Here is a 17,460-nt window from a genome sequence, read left to right as displayed (position 1 = left end):
GAAACATATAATAAAAGCCATCGCCTGCAACTCATTTTTGATTATCTCCTCTCTCGTTTCTATTAACTCACGTGCATTCAAATGCTGCTGTATACGATACTCATCTACCGCTAGAGTCGCTTGCTTCACCATCTCAATAGGGCAAGGTACTAATCGTGCCCATGTACGTTTTACTCGCCCAACTGCCAATATCCTGAAAGCCAACCGCTATAAGCGACACAGCGAATGTGGAAAGAATGCGCCTGGATAACACGCCCATCCTGTGTTCACTGTACCAGAATCACCTGCCCGCGGTGTCCGACCATCTATTCACTATCGCCCCTGGGTATCCGATAGACAAGACAACAACTCCACCGCGGCTCCATCGTCTCGATAAAATATTGCAAAATCGTCAATCTTGTTAGTCCAGTCGCTTAATCAAAATCAGCTGTGTAGGAGAAGCCTCGGAATTCTTCTTGCATGGCTTGTGATAAAACTTGTCATTGTTAGCGAAAGATCAAGAACCTGGAAGATGCAGAACTTACCAGACTGGACTGGGGTCAACACGGGAGTAACGCTGGTGAACTCCGAGTCGAAGTTACTGGTATCAGTAGCACTCTTAATTTGAGGCATGAAAGGAGGCTGCACTCTCTTGTGGTAGATGTCATCCCAGTTGATGTTGCGGAAGAATGGCTGGCTCATTATCTCCTGGGCATCAGTAGGGCCGCTTCCAAGTCGCTGGTCAGGTTCACGAGTGAGCAGCTTCTGGAGAATAGAGACTGAGTCCCGAGGCATGTGAATAGGATAAAGTGGTTCATCCGCGAGAATGGCGTCGTAAATTTCATCCTCATCTTCTCCACGGAAAGGTGATTGTTGAAGAAGCATCTGGTAGATCAGGACACCAAATGCCCACCAGTCGACAGCACGACCGTACTTCTTATCGAGAAGAATCTGGAAAAAGGTCAGCACAGAGAACAAAAAGGGATAAGATCTCATGGGCATACTTCGGGAGCCATAAACTCGGGAGTACCACAGAAAGTGCTAGTTGTCGAACCATACCACATATCCTCCTTGCACAGGCCATAATCACCAATCTTGACATGACCGTCGAGTGACAGCAGAATGTTGTCAAGCTTCAGATCACGGTAGATGACACCGTTCTCATGGAAGTACTTGAGGGCCAAGCACACCTCTGCGGCGTAGAATTGGGCACGCTTGGTGCCGAATTGACCTCGCTGAATGTGCAACATCAGATCACCACCGCTAACATACTCCATTACGAAGTACACACGGGTCTCGGTCTGGAAGCATGCGTGCAGGTTGGTGAGGAATGGGTGCCTACCTCGGTTGGCAACCAGGAACACACGCTTCTCAGAGCGGATGCTCTCTACTTCATCATTTTCGATGATGAACTCTTTCTTGAGCACCTTGATAGCATAGAGCTTGCGAGATCGCTTTGTTTCAGCAAGCATGACCTTGCCGAAGTTACCCTTACCCAGCACAGCCAGGAAGTTGAAATGGTCAAGTCCGATTCGTTGACCAGTACCTGGGTCTGTAGCCAAAGGTAGTGGTGCCTTATTTCCACCAGATGCAGACTGCTGCTTAGGAGACATTGCTTCCGGTGACTGGGGCTGATGTGCTGGTACTGATGGTTGCTGGTAACCAGCTTGCTGCTGCTGAGGCTGGTGTTGTGGCACCGGAGGCAGCGGTTGCTGGGGAGGAGGCTGTTGTGCGGCTGGCTGCTGTTGCACTGGTCGCTGAGCCTGAGCTGGCGGTTGTCCTCCGTAGCTAGGGTTGACGTTGGCGTAGTCAGCCGGGTTGTACTTGCGCTGCTGGCCCGCGCCGTATTGGCCCCCTTGAGCGTAAGGATCCTCTTGTTGCTGGTCGTACCCTCCACTGTAACGTCCATAATCAGATTGTTGTCTCTGGGCCCCTCCAGGCCCTCCAGACATGGCCGCAGAGGCTGCCGCTGCCGCCGTTGAGCTAGACGAAGTTCGGTCGGGATGGCCAGGTCGTGATGTTGTCTGGTTCGAGTACATAACCTTAGCAGCCTCAGTTGCCTCAGGTGAGGCAGGTCCTGGCTGATAGGGAGGTGCGGACGAGCTGGAGTAGGATGGTGCCGGGGAGTGGGTGCTGGTAGGGCTCGATTTTCCTTGCCGGAGAGTCTTTTCTGTTAGTGAAGAGACCTTCGCCTGCCTCTGTTTCTGTGATCTTATCCCGTCCAATATCTGATTGGCAACAGCCATAGACATGCCACAGAAGTCAGGAACAAGGTGAACACACTGGGCGTGTGCAGTAAGATTGCATTCTACAGATAAAGGATTAGTTTCACAACGCAGCAAACAGAGTCAAAGAAAATATACCTGAGCACTTTCTGCAGTTCTTCTTGCCAAAAGGCAGAATGTAACCACAGTGACAGCACCAGTTTGCTGTCATGTTGGAATAAGGATTGAATCTGTGCGGAATACGATGGTTGATCTTCTCCTCGTCAGGATCGGTCTCAGCGTTACTCTTGCTGATACACTTGGTAACCACACTGGAATAACACTTTGTATGACAAGTGTACTTGCAATCCTCACACTGCATGCCTGCAGAGTACTTGAGGAAATCTCCGCAAAGCGCACAACGCATGATGTTGTAGAACTGGTGCTGTACGAACTTGTGTCCGTACATCTCATGAACCTCTTCCTTGCGTTGACGAACAGCTCCCTTTCGGCCAAGACCGAGGTCGACGGGGCGACTGTTCGCGTTAGTCTTGTTGAATGCCAACTGGAGTTGAATCTGCCCAGTAGGCTCCAGGTTAAACCATTCTTCAATTGGACCAGTTTGCACTTGAGGCTGGGGACCAGCAGTCCCGAATGGACCGGTCTCTGTTCCTTGCGCGCCGCCACCTGCTGGAGAGCCTGGTCCAAAAGAGCCTGAAGACGGGCTCATGGGAAACTGTGAAGGGGCGCCACCGGTGCTGCCCATTCTATCGGCCGAAACCCATCCAGAACTGTTCATCTCAGCCTCGATCCTCTTACGACGCATTTCCTCGACAATATCAGAGATTCTGACCCAGAGCATAGCAATGGGCATGGCATGCTCAGCAGGTTTGTCGTAAACCGTCAGCTCGATTTCGTTGGCCTTGTCAACTTCGATGGTATGGTATTCGGCTTCCCAGCGATCGTTCCTGGTCGCCTTTGTACGAGCCATCACGGTATCCTCAACCTTTACGGCAATAAAGGTCTCGGGCCCTCGTGTAAACCTCCCAGTTGCTAGGTGGTCTACATCCTTTATAGCCAGCATACGAATCGATAGCTGTCCGCTTAGGGGCTTCCTTAGATTAGGGGCGTTGATTGAATCGTCTGCTCCTTTGTCAATATGTCGTCGAAGTAGGAAATGTTACAGTGTCAACTCACCATCTTGGGCGTCGGCAACATCCGCATCGATGTGCAGTTCTTCATATCTCTTGAGTGCCTGCTTCAACAGTATAATCTTCTGCTTGCTTTCGACTTTTCGGGCAGCCGCGTCAGCCTTACTTTTGCGGTCTCCCTCCATACCGTAAAGCTGAACCATTTTTTCGATACCCTTCAAATATTGTTCTTCGACGTTTAGCTTGAATTGAATCTGCGACAACATGAGCTGGATGCGGGGTCCCAGATGCGGTGTATCATATTTGATCAAATCTGTTTTCGTTCACGTTAGCACAGTACAGAAAACACGGAAAGTCTCAGAGAAGTTTCTATGGAGATGGCATAGCAACGACGCACCTAACTTGGTGAAATTTTGACGTGGCTTCGGAAGAGCCGTGCCACCAGGAGGGCCTGGAGCATAAGGATGGCGGGGAGGCATGAGATCAGAACCTCTATCTTCTCGGGAATCCTTGGGAGGTGGTGCAGGAGGACCGCCGGCCTCGTCAGAAGGTCCTCCAAGGGACATGTCGCCAACACCGGCGTTCACACGTCGCATCTGGATGTCGCGCAGCTTCTCTTCAAAGAACTGCAGATTGCGACGACCATCTCGCATTTGTGAGTCGAGACGAGATCTGACGGCTTCATTGTTGGTCTGTGCTCTCATGGAATTGGCAGCGTTGATGAGAGCCTTCTCGCGCTCGATCTTCTTGTGGATGCTATGGATCGCATCATCGTCATTCATGGTGAAAGTGGCTGCACGATACGTTCGCGCTGGACGACAAGAGGTTGGAGGAGGAGGGGATGGCTGAAAATACAGCCGATATCAATTGGGCGAGGACAACACCTCAATAATGAGCGGGCGAGTGTGGGCAAGCGGGTGGTAAAATAGACGACGAGACAGGTGACGTCTTGGGTGTCGTTATCGTTAATGAATGTCGTTATACTAAGGTATGAGAGCCGAACCAGGTGCGGGCGGGCAGAAGCACGGAGCGAGGGAAGCCAGAAGGTCCCGGGTGCGTATGCGTAATTAATTATGCGTGAGTCCGCGACGATGGTTTATGGCTGGCGGAGGTTTTCGCCGTCAAGCTTCGCTCCAGGTGGATGAGGCCGAAGCTGGCGGGTGGGGGAGAGGGGAGGGGAGGCTGAGGGAATGAGGGTTTGGGTTTATGAAGCCCAGCCGTTGCCAAAAGCAGATGATGGTGGTACCTTATCTTGGCCAGGCGCTCTATAGGTAGGTAGGTAAGGTAGTTAGGTGTTGAGTGGCAGGCAGGTGGCAGGGCAGTTAGGTAGAGGTGGTAGGTTGGAAGGTCAAAGGTCTCAAGTGAGAAATGTCGTCAGTGATCCAATAAGTTCCTAATAAGGTACCCAGAGCTGGTTGGTACCTCAGGGAATCGCATCGACACTCGGTGGAGGAGGGGGTAAAATTGGCGGGGTTTTTATCGGGCGTTTTCCAAGGATTCAATGCGCGAGCAGAGCACAGCAGAGCACAGCGCAGTAACACTGAGCTAGCTCTGGTGATTTTAGCGGTAAGCTAAAAGACCAAAGAAATCGTTAGATTCAAGAAATATAGACAGGTCCTTTTTAGGAAACACGAAGAGGTGACCAGCGCAAAAAAAGAATTTTGACGAACACGAAAAAAAAAAAGAGAGGGTCGAAAGACAAAGCACAGCCCAATACGTTTCCCTAGTGCTGGGTAATGAATGCCCAAGGCAAGGCCTCAGGGAACGGATACACCTATAGGTGTAGGCACAGGCAGAGACCAAGACCACATTGGGGAGCTAAGACCACCGCCGCTCTGTTCTTGGTGGGGAGATCCAGGGTTTGGCTGGCGGGGAGCTTCCAATTTGCAGCGGCGTAGGTAGGTGTAGCTCTCCGTCCGGTTAATAAGTTGAGTTGGGTTTATGGTGGGTGACGACGTGTACTGTTTGTAGCAGAATTATTCATCAGATCCTTGTTTGTTCAGTTCTTCGGGGAAAGATACGATATGATCTGCTTGGGTAGTTTATCCTTTTGTCAAGAGGTAACCTCGGTAGGACTAGAGTGATGATATGATAACGTGGACAAAGAGGCTGAGCTCCGATGAGACAACCATACCCGAGAGTCTCTACAGTTACTTGAAAGGAATGTCTGTTTGGCACTTTTGTATATCATATTCACAAGCATGTGTCCTACTCGAATTGCGTTTCAGGACCCATCACCGGGTAGTTTCGCATGAATAGGGAAACTTGGTTTAATGCTTGTGAAACCACTCTCTGAAACGGCAAACTCGTGAGTCTTTCTTATCACATAAAGTAATACCACAAAGGTCCAACCCCGTCAATAGCAAAGCAATCAGGAGATAACAAACTCTAATATGTGCATTTCCTTATTCCCACCGTGTAGCTAAGTTAGGTACAGTTACACTGAGAAAAGCATCTGCGTCTGGTGTAAGTCACCTTTCATAGTCCTACAAGTCCTAGAGCCCCACCATCAAAGATCAAATCACCTCTGATTAAAACCGCATGTCGGAAAGCGGTCAATATCTGTAACGTCAGGACCCTTAACAATTAGTTGCCGTTAATCTCAATGACTGGCAAATCATATTCCTCATGTGCACTTCCGTCATCCAAGCTCAAATTAATGGTCAGGGTCACCCTTGAGGGTGGAATGACAAGGGGTCTAGGGGCCGTAAAAGGCTGAAGTGTCATGATGAACTTGCTCTTTGCCGACGAACTTCATTTTATGGCGATATATCAACAACTCAACAAACATTCTCTGGGTTTTGCGCATACGAATATCAAATATGACATGTTAGAAATATTAACTTCGTTAAGCTCCGAAGGTTTATTAGTCCCACCCCATCTTCTTCGGCATTGCCTTTCTGGCTCCCAGCCCTACCGGTCATGCAAAACACCAACATCCGATTGGCTCGCCAACAGCGTGAAGCATCGTGAATCAACATCACCCGAGAAACTCTATGTATGTATAACGAGAAATGGTTAAATGCTCTTTCTCGACGAGAATGTACAGTTTTATTATAGTAGTATACAATGATAAGCTTTATATCTATTTTACATCTTGTCATGATCTTCGAACCAGAAACAGCGCAATACTTCCTGTAAACACGGCTCCTGCTAATGCGCCCTCCAGCACCAATAATGAAACGTCTCGCATGCGAAGATCTATCCGTCGCTCGCTGTAGATATCTTGTGATTTGGTCTTCCACCATTCTGGGTCCATAAGAGCTTCTTGCCATGTCCTCGTGGGTAGAGGCTCTGAAAGAGGCGCTTCAGCCACCGGTTCAAATGTGGCAATGGGTTCCTGGCTGGGTTTTGTCTCCTTTACCATGAGGCTCTCACCCGGCAACACATTCTCTGACGCCAAGGCTTCAGCGATTGCCTCGGCCTCGGCCTCTGAGGTTCCTTCGGCCGTCGATAAGGTCTTTTGGTTCTCGATGGCCAGCTTGACCTGCTCAAGCTCACCACGAACCTCCTCGAGAACAGCCTTTTCCTCAGCTACAACACCCCTGACCAGTCTCCTTCTCTTCCAGGGCTCTGCCACGAATTGTAGGATAACGAACAAAAGGAAGTTCATGCCCATCAGGCCCCAGGTACCCCAAGTACTCGCCCGTCGGATACGGTCGCTCCAAATCTGTTCTTCATGGTAACGTTTCAGGATTCCGGCATTTAGCTGCTGGCTAAGGCGCTGCTCTTCCATCTCAGCCTCTGTTAGAGCCTCCTGGGACGATGCGACCTTGCCCTCCAAGGTATGATCCGCTCGGTATAACTCGGTAAAACGCTCAAGATCGATAGGAGACCAGCTATCCTTCCGCGCCAATAGTGTTGTGACCTCACGTTGTGTTGTCGCACGACTGGCGTTCGATGTTTTGTATTCCTGGCGAGCCTCGCGGACCCGCTCATGGGCTGCTGCAAGGTCTGCTTCTAGCTTGGCATTTTGATGCTTGATGGTCTCGATGTCTGTGTATCCGGTAATATCGTTGAGAGTTTGTGAAGCATTCATTGCTCGGGATTGCAGTCTATCCATAGCACCGCTGAACCTCTCCTTCAATTCGTTCATGTGGTTCAGGGTAAGGTGTCGCAGGTTTTGAAGACCTGATGGTGCTTGCGATTGAGGGGATTCTTCGCTAGGCTTCGTATCTGTCTCGGCCTTGGGTGGCTCGGGTTTTTCTTTACGGGTAGCACTTTCGGTAGTCGCATTGGCAGATTTGACATCTTGCAACTTGGGTATATCGGCAGGCGGCTGCAGCTCTTTGAAAACGTTTGGCCGAGGTTTGAGTATGGATTCAAGCTCATCCTCGACATCTTTATTCGTCCTCGAACTCTTCTCGGAATCTCTTGGTGGTCGCTCCGTCGAATAGAGTCTTGCTCGGAGACCAATGGCCTGAAGATTGCATCGCACACATATTGTTGAGCTCTGCACTATCGAGGGGCCCCAGCAAGACCTCCCGGGCCTCGCGGATCGATCAAGCCCAAATCGCGCATGGTTCCAGACAAGCCGAACCGCAGGACGAGCAAACGGCTGCATTGCGACCAAAGGAAGCGTGTATCGCAGCGGCGACGTCGAGGGTGGACGATTGGACTTGTAGCTCGGCAACAATTGTTGAGATGATGGGATGAACGCATGGGCCGAGCCGATAAAGCTACAGCCGGCTCCGTAGCCGGGGTATTTTCTGCCGCCGGAGCAAGGCCGAATCGAGTCACCGCCCTGCTCACCTTGGCCGGGGTCCTTTACCGGGAGCGCTATTGAGTGCGACTCAGGGTCCTTGGGGGCTGTATTCCAGCGCAACTACAGTGAGAAGAGGGTGTGGAGGGGCACTATTCATGTCCTGCAGTTCCTGAGAGTCATGACAATGACGACAGTCGAACCTTGGCCAAGGCGGAAGAACTGATAACGAAATATGCGGTGTTTTCTGCCATGTACAGTACGTGATTTATATTGCTACTCATCTTACTAGTAAGGATCCTTCAGTATCAACCTCCAATCAGCTCAGCCAGTTTGTAGCAGGTGTTTCTAATTTCCTGTCGATCATTATTGTCGCGATTATTTGCTTGTCTCTCATGAAAACTTGTGCCCCTCCCCCGCCATTTTCTTGCTCGGTCATATCTTCTCTCAGCAACATCGTCACCCTTAGACTACAGTTCTAGAGATACCCAATTCACTCGCTCGTTTCATTAAACTGGAATAGACTTCAAAAGGGGTCTCACTCAGTCATAAAAATACGCAATAGTACACTACAGGCCGTCATCATGGCTTCCTCCGATACCCCAGCTCTCAAGAACGATCCCAAGTTCATCTTCTTTACCGACTTTGATGGGACAGTCACCACCGCCGATTCTAATGACTACATGACCGACAACCTTGGCTTTGGTGTTGAGCGCCGTCGCCAGCTTAACAAGGACGTTCTCTATGGAAACATGCATTTTCGCGACAGCTTCGTTGAGATGCTTGACAGCGTCAAGACCCCTTTTGATGAGTGCATCCAGATTCTCCTTAAGAACATTAAGCTCGACCCTGGCTTTAAGGAGTTCTACGACTGGGCTCAAGAGAACAATGTCCCTATTGTCATTCTCAGTGGCGGCATGACCCCTGTCATTCGGGCCCTACTGGACACTCTTCTGGGTCCTGGTTGGGACATTCAGATTGTCAGCAACGATGTAAAGGCACGAGAGGGTAAGACTCTTAAGGATGAGGGAGGCTGGCAAATTGAGTTCCATGATGACAGGTAAATCTGAGCCATTCATTGATATGGTGAGAAAGTGCTGACTTTCCTAGTATTCATGGTCATGACAAGTCTATCGAGATCCGAAAGTACTCTTCGCTTCCTAACCGACCTACCATGTTCTATGCTGGTGACGGTGTCTCTGATCTCTCAGCCGCTAAGGAGACGGATCTGCTGTTTGCCAAGGCCGACAAGGGTGAGTAAGATATCAATCTCCAGTGCTGTTCGTAATTGATGACACCCCATAGACCTTGTTACCTGGTGTGAGAACGAGAACGTTCCCTTTGTCACATTCCGTGACTGGTCTAGCATCACTCAGACTGTCAAGGACATTGCGGCTGGTACCGTCTCTGTCAAGGATGCTGCCCGTGGCCGTGTCTAATCTGGCATGAGTTAATGACATGAAATGGGAGAATAGGAAATGGTATTCATGGCTATTTAAAATATAAAGGATAGACTAGGTGCGAGCCATCTACGGAGATGACATAGATTCATTATAGATTTGTGAATAGACTTGGTCAGCCTGGATCGAATCGAATTTCGATATAATAATTTCGACCTTGATGTCGCTTCGCTTGTTCATGCATTCTTGAATTTCCTGTTCCCTCCCTCTTTGATACGGACTTGTCACTCTGTCCTCTTTTCCTCAGCTGGAATGAAATACCAGCACAGCAACATGACAGCAAACAAGAAAATCACAATCGGATGAAGGACAAAGGTGCCAAACTCCTGGGCCAGAAGTCCCGTGACGAAGGGTGCAATAGCTCCGCCTGCGCTATCACAAGCATTAATCATGCCAATACCAGTCAGAGCCTCTCGCCTGGTCATGCCTCGAAGGAAAACAGCTGATGCACATGGGTAGATAGGACCAAGGAGAAGACCAACTACAGATACGGCAATAGTGTTGCCCACGATGTTAGGAATGACCCAGACGAGAAGCTGAAAAGCGACGGCTCCTATGATGAGACCATACACAAGCGTTTTCTCACCGATTCGCTGCGCAGGGGCAGAAAGGAGAAACCTACCGATGGTGATACCGGCCCAGAAACCTGCTGTTGCATAACCAACTGAAGAAGGATCGCCATCGCGGTCGTTGATGAGAAAAGAAATGACCCAGCCAGAAATAGAGACCTCGGCTCCCTGGTAGGCAAAGATGAAGAGTGAACCAAGGAATACGATGCGCAGGTTCATAGCAAGAAAGATGCTGTTCGACAAGGAGTCTCCAGCTTGGGCCGCCTCTCTCTGGCGTGCCGCAGGACTCAACTCCTGCTCGTATCTCCAGAACGACCACATTCCTAGTGCGACGGTTAAAGCTCCGAGCACACAGGTTATTATGTAGTATCTATTCCACATGGTGTTTGCAGCTGTAACGAGCGCGGTCGCAACGAGAGGGCCGATGGTTGCCCCTATTCCGTAAGTCCCATGCTGTACACCCAACATGAACGTTCCGTTCTGGAGACCACCACAGAAGAGGTTCCCGATGGTCACATTTATCGAGATGCTGAAGCCGATAAAGAAGAATGATAGAACAACAACGATGAAAGGGGCTCCGCAGATGATGGGGATATATGCCAGAGTGACAAGGGCTTGACCGAGACCAAGAAGTTTGGCTCGACCGAGTTTTGCTCTAAGTATATCGATGAATACGGCGGCGGCAATGAATCCGATGGCTTTACCGACGAATATGAGAGACACAGTGGCATATTCAATGCCATAGTACCTAAAGATATTAGCTTATGTCGTTCAGGGGAAAGATTATCGACATACTTCTCCATATAAGGGATCAATGCACCAGTAGCACCATCGCTAGAAGCATTATTTATCTGGGATAAACAGGTCGAGAGAAGTCTGAAGCGGTTCATGAAAGGGTCCCAGATAGTTGGTGCGACTTCAACAGTCTCGGTACTTGAATCTGGACGATCAGGTTGACTCATTTCTAAGTCATCGATATGGTCGGAAGATGCATTGTCTGGTTTTCGATCATCTCGGACTGGCAGTATCTCGAGGTCAAAAGATTCTCTCTGGGCTGAACCGATATTGGTTGTCGAGGTCGTCATTGGCGCGGCTGTTAATGGACGAGACATATCTTGTTTTGCCGGCTTTGTAGGTACTGGCTGAACTACTGAGAGACCTGAAAGCATTGAAGTCTCCATGGTGTATAAGCACTACGTCACCAAGAACTACCGACTCGATATATAGTAATGGGTGATCAGTACAAGATTCGATCACATTGTGTAAGGAGTTCTGAGGGATAAGTGTGCTTGAGCCTGTATGGTTATAAGTATGTAGTCTTCGTTACTCGGTTCTGTATCAAATTATCATGAATCTCTGCAAGGCCAACCAACTTGAGTCACCCGGTCACTCAGATCTTGATATCCCCACGGGCCATCCTAGAGAGTGGAATGCCTCTATTTGGTAGTTTTTGGGACCCTAGCATGCCAGGAGGGATGGCCAAGAGGGTAATCAAGCCGAGTCCCCTTCAACAATACCACACGATGTGGTTTATTAAGCACAGGCTTATGATGAATTGCACCGAATTATTTACCCAGTGTTGCGGGGAGTATACGATATCAAGTGATCTTGTTGTAATTAAAGGTATCCTTTGCATAAAGACGAGACATCGACATACGTAGTTCTCAAGCAGTCCACGTGCACAATCATGAGCACTGACAACATAAGTATCCATCATATTGACTGTTATGTTACTGGTCACTCAACTTCATGATAATGAGGTTGGTTATAATACCACTTTTAGTAACAATCCCAGCAACCCACCACTAGCAGCCAAGCAATATGCTACTTTAAATACAATCACGATATCCGTACGAGCGGGAATATAACTTATAGTCCGATATGGTAATTTCACGAGATCATTTTGGGAACAAACGAGGGGAGGCAAGCTTAGGATCATCTTGACCCGAAGCGACGAAAATATTCAAGTAATTGAACCTAAGCTTATGAGGATTGTGAGCCAAATTTATTTTGTCATCCTCTTCTAAATGCCTTGAGTTTTCTTGCTCCTCGAGGTAGGACCGGATAATCCGAATTAAGCAAGTCCGCTCCCTCTTGGAAACCATTATGGATAGAGTAATACTTGGATCTGTTCTGTCTATCAAGGTATATCGTTCTATCGGTGTCTGCCCCTCCAAGCAACCCCTCCATATTCTTCATGTCTAGAAAATTCCCAGACAAACTTTTATGAAATAGCAATCGACATAGAACTTCACGATGGGACGTCCAAAGCGAAATGTTCTGGCGGCCGCAGAGGCTGCCCTAACACCTCCCGACGCTCTCAAGCCCAACCAGTCTCTCGTCCGCGTTGTTAAGCCTGAAGGAAACAACCTGTACACCTGTGAGCTTCCAAACGGCAAATCCCTTGTACTGGAACTGGCTCAGCGATTTCGAAAAACCATATGGATCAAGCGTGGCGGTTTTGTTTTGGCTGAACGATACGAAGACGGCAAGGAGGAAACTCGAGCAGAGGGAGAAATTGTCAACGTTGTCCGTGATGAGAAGGCCTGGCGCAAACAGCCATATTGGTGAGTTTTGTGGTATCTATTCGTCTGAAATGAACTAGGCTAATCAAGTCTATCGCAGGCCCAAGGAATTCGTCAAAAACACATACGACATGAGTGACTCCGAGGACGAATCCAATGTCGGGAAAATGCCACCCAGTGACTCCGAAGATGAGTGAAAAAAAAAATGCACTTCTAGATCCAGATCTATTTGTTCTTATCATCAACGTTCCCGACTCTGGCAGCGGGAGCAGGAACGGCAAGTCTGGCTGTTCCCAGATACACCAACACAACTGTCGCCAGCATTGTGTTCACAGCGATGGTTGAACTGAGGTCGGTGCTTGGATACACGTTCCAAGCCCATTCCTGCGCGGCCCAGATAATTGTCACGATGACGGGGTCCTCGGTGGCCCGCCAGAGGAGATAGGGAGTTGCCCAGGCGAGATAGGCATAGAATTGGTAGTGCAGTGACCGAGCGAACAGCAGACCAACGAGGTTGGCGGTGAGCATCGTAGTCATGACGTACTCAGGAGTGACGTAGTGGGATATGCGAAGCTGTTCCTGCACGGTAAACGGGGACTTGAGTCGCAAGAATGAGGGAATCAGGTCATAGAGCGATCGTCCAGTCGGTTGGATCCATCTCTTGGAGATGAAGATCAGGAGCACTAGAACGTGGCAGGCCAGAAGAGATATAGCAAAATATTTGCTGAGGAAAACTTCCTCGCCCAACATGCGCCAATTGACTGTCCACTTGAATTGAAACTGCCGTGACAGCTCAAAGGCCCGAGCCGCATACCCACGAGGGTTCTGGGTGATAAACGGAATTCCAATGGCGAACTGAATCTGTGCCATGAGCCATGCGAGACGAAGGCTAGGCCACAACCCTCTGCCCAGGAAAAGGATGACGCCAATAGAAGGAAGAACTAGCAGTAGCGACATCTTGATCCCAAGACCCCAAGAATACACTAGACTTCCAACGGTCCATTGTCGGCGTTGGAAAAGGAAGATGGTCAGCCATAGGAAGAAAACGGCGAAGCAGTCGTTGAAACATCGTAGGACGAAGAGGCTATGTAGTCGTTTAGAGGCGATTAAGAAGACGAACATGTACGGGGGTACCTAGAATTGTTAGCAAGCCAACTCAACTATTTCGGGGTGTTACTGACTTTGGCTTTCCAATAGCAGAGCATCACCACTGCCAACGTAGCCATATACAGCACAGCAAATATTTGCTGCGCCAGAAGAATATTCGTGCCCTTGTCCGTGATATAGTAAAGTCCCGTGTAAGTGTAGACATGCGCCGCTGGATACACCAAGGGACCAGTATCGCCCACCATCTTGGTATAGTCTCTCTCGCCCGATACAAACTGCAAAATCTGCTGCATGTACGCAACCCAGTCGATCTCGGTATCTGTTGCACAAGATTAGCTTCATCATGAGGCTTTGACAATTAGACGCCACGCACATGGGATCTTCCATATGATCAAGCCACAACCAAGCGCGTCGACCAGCCAGAGCGCGATGGGGATGAGCTTGGAGAGCGAATGGCGGCCATTGAGGACGTTTCCTAGGAATCGCACGCCCTGACTCAGGGTGCCAGATGCAGATTCAGGCATTTTGAAAACGGAGAATGCTCTGGCTTGTGAAAGGGGGAAAGGAAAGCTTCGTCAAGTCGAAACAGGGGTTCAAGAGCTTGGAGAGAGCTACGTGTGGGAAATGCGGGGCCCCGCGATATGCATATTCTCATATTCTCTACCTACTCACCAACAAATCCTTCTTAAGCTGAGAGCAATCATAAGAATGAATGAATGAATGAATGAATGAATCAAGTACGTATTCATATATCAATTGATAAACGCTCAGTCGATCTACAGCTTGGACTTGGCAGACTTGCCAACCTTGTCCACAATCTCAACTACACCCTCAGCACAACCATATGAGCCCTGATATCCCCAGCCAGAGTGGCCATAGTTGTGCACGATCCATGTCTCCTCGTCCAGCTTTTCCTCCTCAAGCCGAAGCCCGTCTCGTCTCCAAGGGCGCAGTCCCACAGCGTGTCGAATCACACTCAGTCCCTTAACGCCCTTACCATCAGCAACCTCAGGGCGTGCCTCAACGATGCGCTGCATGATACGCTGGGCGATATTGGGGTCTGGCTGAGACTCCCAGTTGCCGATATCGTAAGTTCCACCCAAGATTGTGCCACCACCGGCTGCTCGCTGCATGAGGTACATGACATCGGCACCGCCGTCCTCAACTCCAGATGTGATAAGCATGGGCGTGCTCTCATTGCGCACCAGCACAATCTGTCCGCGTGCAGGCGCCATAGTCTCATCCTTGACACCGCCAAGCCTCAAGGAACCTAAGCCTGTCGCGTTGACGACGATGTTGGGAACGTTGCCCGTGTGGCTCAGTTTCTTAGCCTCGCTAATATCGGTCAGGATACCTCTCTTGAAGACCACGCCATTTTTCAGACATTGACCGACAAGCCAGGGAAGGTAAATAGCGGTGTTGATGCAGACAGATGTGAATTCGCAGCCTGAGTCGTAACCGCGAGTGACTTCATCAGGGTTCTGTTCTCGGAAATCCTCAAAGATCTCCTTATACCAGGGCTCCTCCATGAAGAGTGCATCAGGGAATGTTTGATTCTTTGCTGCTTCTGCGTCCTTCTTTCGTCTTTGAATGTGGCACTCTGCTAGATATTAGCCTGTTGTTCTTCTTGAGAGCAAATATGGTGACGCACTTTGGAAGTGAATGCCGGCTTCGGGGACTTGTTCGCACAGCTTCTTGAACTCTACCCATGTTCGACGTTCCCATCTGCTGCTTTCTCGTGTGGCCATGCTGGAAATCGTGAGTGAGATGATACAAAATAGGCCAGATCACATACGGGCAGACGTTGGCGCCAGCAAATGGCGAGGCATATTCAATATCATAGTCACCGGGCATATGCTTGCCCACGACAGTGATCTTGTTGCCCTTGTTCTTGGAGAGAAGGTAGGCGGACGTCAAGCCAGAAACACCAGCACTTTTATGAATCAGCTCCGTTCAGAATAGTTGGCTTGTCCCACCAAGACTCACCCAACGACGACAATTGTGTTTGCCATTTTGATATATCACGTTCTGCTTGATGATTGGGTATCTGCTATGGATTTTCTCGAAACGGAAAAGTACTTGATCGAACAGAAGACTAGAGTATAGAGCAGAGGTTGTCACATCAACTTATACGCCGTCTCATCGGTTCCCAATTGAAGCCCCGATCTCTAAACCGGATGATTGGCTCTTGTGATTGGCTCATCAATGCGGGGCCGCCGAAACCGGGATCGGCTCTATCATGATAGTAGCATAAGAAGCAACATTCACGATAAGCCTGTCACAATCGCTTGAATTGCATATTGATCAGCCAATCGATTTGTTTTGGCAGTTATTGCCGACCTGTCAAACGCTTCTTGGGCGTAAATGACAATCGCCGAATGGTCATATGCATACGACGGCCTTCCACCTCCGTGACAGTCCATACTGGAAATAGAAGGCCGCGAGAGAACTTGACTAACTAGCCTGTGGCATTTGAACCATTTCTAGCCGCAATCATAGAGGTGTGGTGTAACTGCCGATCAATATAGACTCACAGGCTCAATCAATTCTTCAGAATGATGTATGGATAAGATACCAGACAGACATCAGGAACCCATTGTACAAGTCTAACTATGCTAATAATACACAGCTGTTTCTTACTTTCTTCGACAATGTAAACAGGTTGAGTCTATTGCCATGACCTTCCTTCACAATCCAACTAAGTGATATGAGATGTTACAAGATTTACGCCATTTATGCAGCATGCTTGGCCAGCATCGACTGAAGGGCCTGAGGGTTAGCACCGACCAGCTCATCGACCTTGCTTCCGTTCTTGAAGACGAAGAAAGTAGGCATAGCGCGGACGCCGAGCTCAGCGGTCAGGTCGGGGAGCTCATCGACATCAAACTTGACGAATTGGATGTTGTCTGAAAGAGCCTTCTCTTCTGAGAGCCTAAGTTTGTATCATTAATTGCCCATCTGCAATGGCAATGCATCTTCTGGGCCACTTACTTGTTGAGGATGGGAGAGATGGCCTTGCAAGGACCGCACCATGTAGCGAAGCAGTCGATAAGAACAGCCTTGTCTGTTGTAGAGACAAGGTCCTTAAACTCTTTCGTTCTGTCCGATCAAGTTAGTGAAAGCTATTCCCAGAACCTTCATGGTTGCTCTGAAACCCACGTCTTGATATCCTGCACAGCGAATCGAGCAGCCGTGCTATGGAATGGCCGGGCAGCGAAAGCCACAGCGCCTGAGCGAGCAGCCTGAGCGACAGGTCGCATAAGACGGAAGGGAGAGGCCATTTTATAAGTCCTATAAAACGTGTCGTTTATATGAGTTGTAAACTTGGATTAATATGAGAGGTCTGGATTTCTAATTGTTAGCTCTGATGGCTCTTCATTGGGTGGAGTATGATGACCTGGTTGATTGGCCAATCATGTTATGATAGCGCAAAGTTCATGACTGGTCTTGGACGTTTCATGATAGAAACACAAAAGTTTCATGATAATGTTTTAGGGTCAATTTCACGCTTTGGCGATGTATAATATGTTGATCGAGGCTTATTGCGGTACATACCATTGACGTAGTGGCATCATAGCATGAACAATTACCTCAGCCATGTTCAACGATGCCTCATGTTCTTATCGAGTTATATGAGACAAATCAATGAATCTATATTTAGTACTTTACAGACTTCAGTCACTTACTTTTCATCCAGTCTTCTCCTACTTTTAAACCACAGTCATAGCATCTCCAACTTGTGGATGTGCCACGCTTAATTGTA

General features: G+C 49.0%; 8 protein-coding genes across 8 annotated transcripts; 2 read left to right on the top strand and 6 right to left on the bottom strand.

Annotated features, from left to right (window-relative positions):
• Positions 1-413: 413 nt before the first annotated feature.
• FMAN_02545 (putative protein kinase C-like) lies at positions 414-4,116 on the bottom strand (the record flags this gene model as incomplete). Its single annotated transcript, XM_041820119.1, has 6 exons — positions 414-475; positions 525-930; positions 984-2,287; positions 2,343-3,326; positions 3,381-3,647; positions 3,732-4,116. 6 exons carry the CDS (start codon positions 4,114-4,116, stop codon positions 414-416), a joined length of 3,408 nt encoding a protein of 1,135 aa, XP_041686031.1.
• Positions 4,117-6,434: 2,318 nt separating this feature from the next.
• On the bottom strand, positions 6,435-7,898 carry FMAN_02544 (uncharacterized protein; the record flags this gene model as incomplete). The annotated part of the gene is made up of 1 exon (XM_041820118.1): positions 6,435-7,898. The coding sequence occupies one exon, from the start codon at positions 7,896-7,898 to the stop codon at positions 6,435-6,437; it is 1,464 nt and encodes a 487-aa protein (XP_041686030.1).
• A 722-nt stretch (positions 7,899-8,620) lies between these two features.
• Positions 8,621-9,475, top strand: FMAN_02543 (uncharacterized protein; the record flags this gene model as incomplete). Its single annotated transcript, XM_041820117.1, has 3 exons — positions 8,621-9,096; positions 9,147-9,289; positions 9,342-9,475. 3 exons carry the CDS (start codon positions 8,621-8,623, stop codon positions 9,473-9,475), a joined length of 753 nt encoding a protein of 250 aa, XP_041686029.1.
• A 245-nt stretch (positions 9,476-9,720) lies between these two features.
• Positions 9,721-11,246, bottom strand: FMAN_02542 (related to tetracycline resistance proteins; the record flags this gene model as incomplete). The annotated part of the gene is made up of 2 exons (XM_041820116.1): positions 9,721-10,763; positions 10,814-11,246. 2 exons carry the CDS (start codon positions 11,244-11,246, stop codon positions 9,721-9,723), a joined length of 1,476 nt encoding a protein of 491 aa, XP_041686028.1.
• A 1,075-nt stretch (positions 11,247-12,321) lies between these two features.
• On the top strand, positions 12,322-12,787 carry FMAN_02541 (related to eukaryotic translation initiation factor eIF1a-like protein; the record flags this gene model as incomplete). Its single annotated transcript, XM_041820115.1, has 2 exons — positions 12,322-12,632; positions 12,691-12,787. The coding sequence occupies 2 exons, from the start codon at positions 12,322-12,324 to the stop codon at positions 12,785-12,787; spliced, it is 408 nt and encodes a 135-aa protein (XP_041686027.1).
• Positions 12,788-12,815: 28 nt separating this feature from the next.
• FMAN_02540 (uncharacterized protein) lies at positions 12,816-14,221 on the bottom strand (the record flags this gene model as incomplete). The annotated part of the gene is made up of 3 exons (XM_041820114.1): positions 12,816-13,724; positions 13,772-14,016; positions 14,071-14,221. The coding sequence occupies 3 exons, from the start codon at positions 14,219-14,221 to the stop codon at positions 12,816-12,818; spliced, it is 1,305 nt and encodes a 434-aa protein (XP_041686026.1).
• Positions 14,222-14,473: 252 nt separating this feature from the next.
• FMAN_02539 (putative D-amino-acid oxidase) lies at positions 14,474-15,709 on the bottom strand (the record flags this gene model as incomplete). Its single annotated transcript, XM_041820113.1, has 4 exons — positions 14,474-15,297; positions 15,349-15,446; positions 15,493-15,630; positions 15,684-15,709. 4 exons carry the CDS (start codon positions 15,707-15,709, stop codon positions 14,474-14,476), a joined length of 1,086 nt encoding a protein of 361 aa, XP_041686025.1.
• Positions 15,710-16,430: 721 nt separating this feature from the next.
• FMAN_02538 (putative thioredoxin) lies at positions 16,431-16,978 on the bottom strand (the record flags this gene model as incomplete). The annotated part of the gene is made up of 3 exons (XM_041820111.1): positions 16,431-16,629; positions 16,689-16,796; positions 16,857-16,978. 3 exons carry the CDS (start codon positions 16,976-16,978, stop codon positions 16,431-16,433), a joined length of 429 nt encoding a protein of 142 aa, XP_041686024.1.
• Between the last annotated feature and the right edge of the window lie 482 nt (positions 16,979-17,460).

This window comes from Fusarium mangiferae (genome assembly GCF_900044065.1).
Source record: "Fusarium mangiferae strain MRC7560 genome assembly, contig: FMAN_scaffold010, whole genome shotgun sequence".
NCBI classification, from domain to species: domain Eukaryota; kingdom Fungi; phylum Ascomycota; class Sordariomycetes; order Hypocreales; family Nectriaceae; genus Fusarium; species Fusarium mangiferae.
This window is presented reverse-complemented; position numbering and strand designations above follow the sequence as displayed.